The 2,500-nt window shown below is 53.2% G+C and overlaps 1 protein-coding gene across 1 annotated transcript in view; it reads right to left on the bottom strand.

Moving 5' to 3' along the window:
* The window catches only part of srebf1 (sterol regulatory element binding transcription factor 1), an 18,842-nt gene that overhangs the window by 10,785 nt on the left and 5,557 nt on the right, over window positions 1-2,500 (bottom strand). Inside the window, 2 exon segments of the mRNA XM_083697639.1 lie at window positions 670-798; window positions 1,052-1,176. Of these exon segments, the coding sequence (XP_083553765.1) occupies window positions 670-798; window positions 1,052-1,176 (254 nt within the window).

The following is a 2,500-nucleotide window of genomic DNA, read 5'->3' as shown; positions in this document are numbered from 1 at the left end:
GAACATCCACCTGAGAACATCCACCTGAGAACATCCACCTGAGAACATCCACCTGAAACCACCTGACTGTTCCAGCACTGAGGAGCATCAAGACTAAAAACAGACTGACCCAGTTCAGACACCCGAGGTGACGTGTGTGTGTGTGTGTGTGTGTGTGTGTGTGTGTGAGTGTGTGAGTGTGAGTGTGTGTGTGTACCTGCAGGGAGGTGTTGGTGGTGGAGGTGATGCAGGGGGAGGACATGGGGGTGGTGGTGTGTGTGTGTGTGTGTGTGTGTGTGTGTGTGTGTGTGTGTGTGTGTGTGTGTGTGTGTGTGTGTGTGTGTGTGTGTGAGTGTTTGTGTGTGTGTGTGTGAGTGTGTGTGAGTGTGTGAGTGTACCTGCAGGGAGGTGTTGGTGGTGGAGGTGATGCAGGGGGAGGACATGGTGGTGGCGGTGTGTGTGTGTGTGTGTGTGTGTGTGTGAGTGTTTGTGTGTGTGTGTGTGTGTGTGTGTGTGTGTGTGTGTGTGTGTGAGTGTGTGTGTGTGAGTGTGAGTGTGTGAGTGTACCTGCAGGGAGGTGTTGGTGGTGGAGGTGATGCAGGGGGAGGACATGGTGGTGGCGGTGTGTGTGTGTGTGTGTGTGTGTGTGTGTGAGTGTGTGTGTGTGTGTGTGTGAGTGTGTGAGTGTACCTGCAGGGAGGTGTTGGTGGTGGAGGTGATGCAGGGGGAGGACATGGTGGTTACCATGGTACAGGGATCATGTTTCAGCGTGGTCAGCAGAAGAGACTCCGCCTTGATGAACTGAGGCTGCAGCAGCACCTGAGAGGGGGGGGGGAGGGGGAGGGAGGAGGGGGGGAGGGAGGGAGGGAGGGAGAGGGAGGGAGGAGGGGGGGGGGGGGGGAGGGAGGAGGGGGGGAGGGAGGGAGGAAGGGAGGGGGGGGGGAGGGGAGGGAGGGAGGGAGGGAGAGAGAGACAGATATTGGGGAGGTTAAGGCCATGTGAAGGTTCTCATCAACATGTGTTCACTTTACTGGGTTCTGTTGATCCAATGTGTGGTTTGACTCCCAGGTACCTGCTGGACGTGGGAGGTCAGGGTCTGGACCGGGGGGCTCGTCGAGGTGGTCAGACCAGGCACCTGAGCCTGGATGGTCATTGGCTGGCTCACCAAGGGCAGGGCGGGGCCTCCTTGACTGACAGCTGTGAAGAATAACAGCATGATTAAAGTATATTACTGTAAAAAAACCAGCCCACGTTCCTCATAACAAAATAAGAAGAATAAACTGTATTTATATTCATATCGAACCTTTTTAAAACAGTTACAAAGAGCTTTACAAACAGATTAAACAAATATAAAACACATTAAAAACCCTGTTGAGTGATCATTTATGATGTCAGAGATATGCAGTGTGTGTGTGTCAGAGGGTGAAGGGTTAGTGGGTTGGGCGCTGGTGTGTGTGTGTGTGTGTGTGTGTGTGTCAGAGGGTGAAGGGTCAGTGGGTTGGCAGTGCTAGGGCGTGGCTGTAAGAGAGAGATGCTGTGCTATATCCACACACACCACACACACACACACACACACACACACACACACACACACACACACACACACACACACACACACACACACACACACACACACACACAGTCAAAGTGACATCGCTGTACTGTGTCTGTGTGTGTGTGTTTGTGTGTGTGTGTGTGTGTGTGTGTGTGTGTGTGTGCGGTCTAGACAAAGGCCTCTCTCTCAGGCGCTCCGTCCAAAGGCCGTTAGATTAGGGGTTTGACAGGTCCTCGTCTGAGGTTGAGTCACATGGTCTGTGAAACCCGGTAGAGCGCCGTCACCACGACAACCAGCCAGACAGACGTCTGAGTTAATCCAACTGAACCTCTGGACATTAACCAGCTACGCCAATTAAAAGCTAGCTATTGGACAGCACGGACGGGTGTGTGTGTGTGTGTGTGTGTGTGTGTGTGTGTGTGTGTGTGTGTCTGTGTGGGTGTGGGTGTGTGTGGGTGTGGGTGTGTGTGGGTGTGTGGGTGTGTGTGTGGGTGTGGGTGTGTGTGGGTGTGTGTGTGGGTGTGGGTGTGTGTGGGTGTGTGTGTGGGTGTGTGTGGGTGTGGGTGTGTGTGTGGGTGTGTGTGGGTGTGTGTGTGTCTGTGTCTGTGTGTGGGTGTGGGTGTGGGTGTGGGTGTGTGTGTCTGTGTCTGGGTGTGGGTGTGGGTGTGGGTGTGTGTGTCTGTGTCTGTGTGTGGGGGGGGGGTTGAACTGGAGGAGAGAGTTTTAACATTTTAACTCGGCAAATCTTCATCTGGAGACGTCAAACCAACAACAGGACCTAAACAGTTGTAAAGCCGTTGTTGTGAGAAGGTCTGAAGGTTTCCCTGAGAGCAGCAGGGTACTAATCCCTCAGAGAAGACTTTCAGGTTCTGCTCCAACATTACAACACCGCTGCTGCAACGTTCAGGAAGTGGAGCGCAGGTGGACAGTTTAATAAAGGACAACATGACATGTCAGAGTAAAACA

This window comes from Argentina silus (genome assembly GCF_951799395.1).
Source record: "Argentina silus genome assembly, contig: scaffold_268, whole genome shotgun sequence".
NCBI classification, from domain to species: domain Eukaryota; kingdom Metazoa; phylum Chordata; class Actinopteri; order Argentiniformes; family Argentinidae; genus Argentina; species Argentina silus.
Note: the sequence above shows the minus strand (reverse complement) of the source record. Positions and strands in the feature narration are given on the sequence as shown.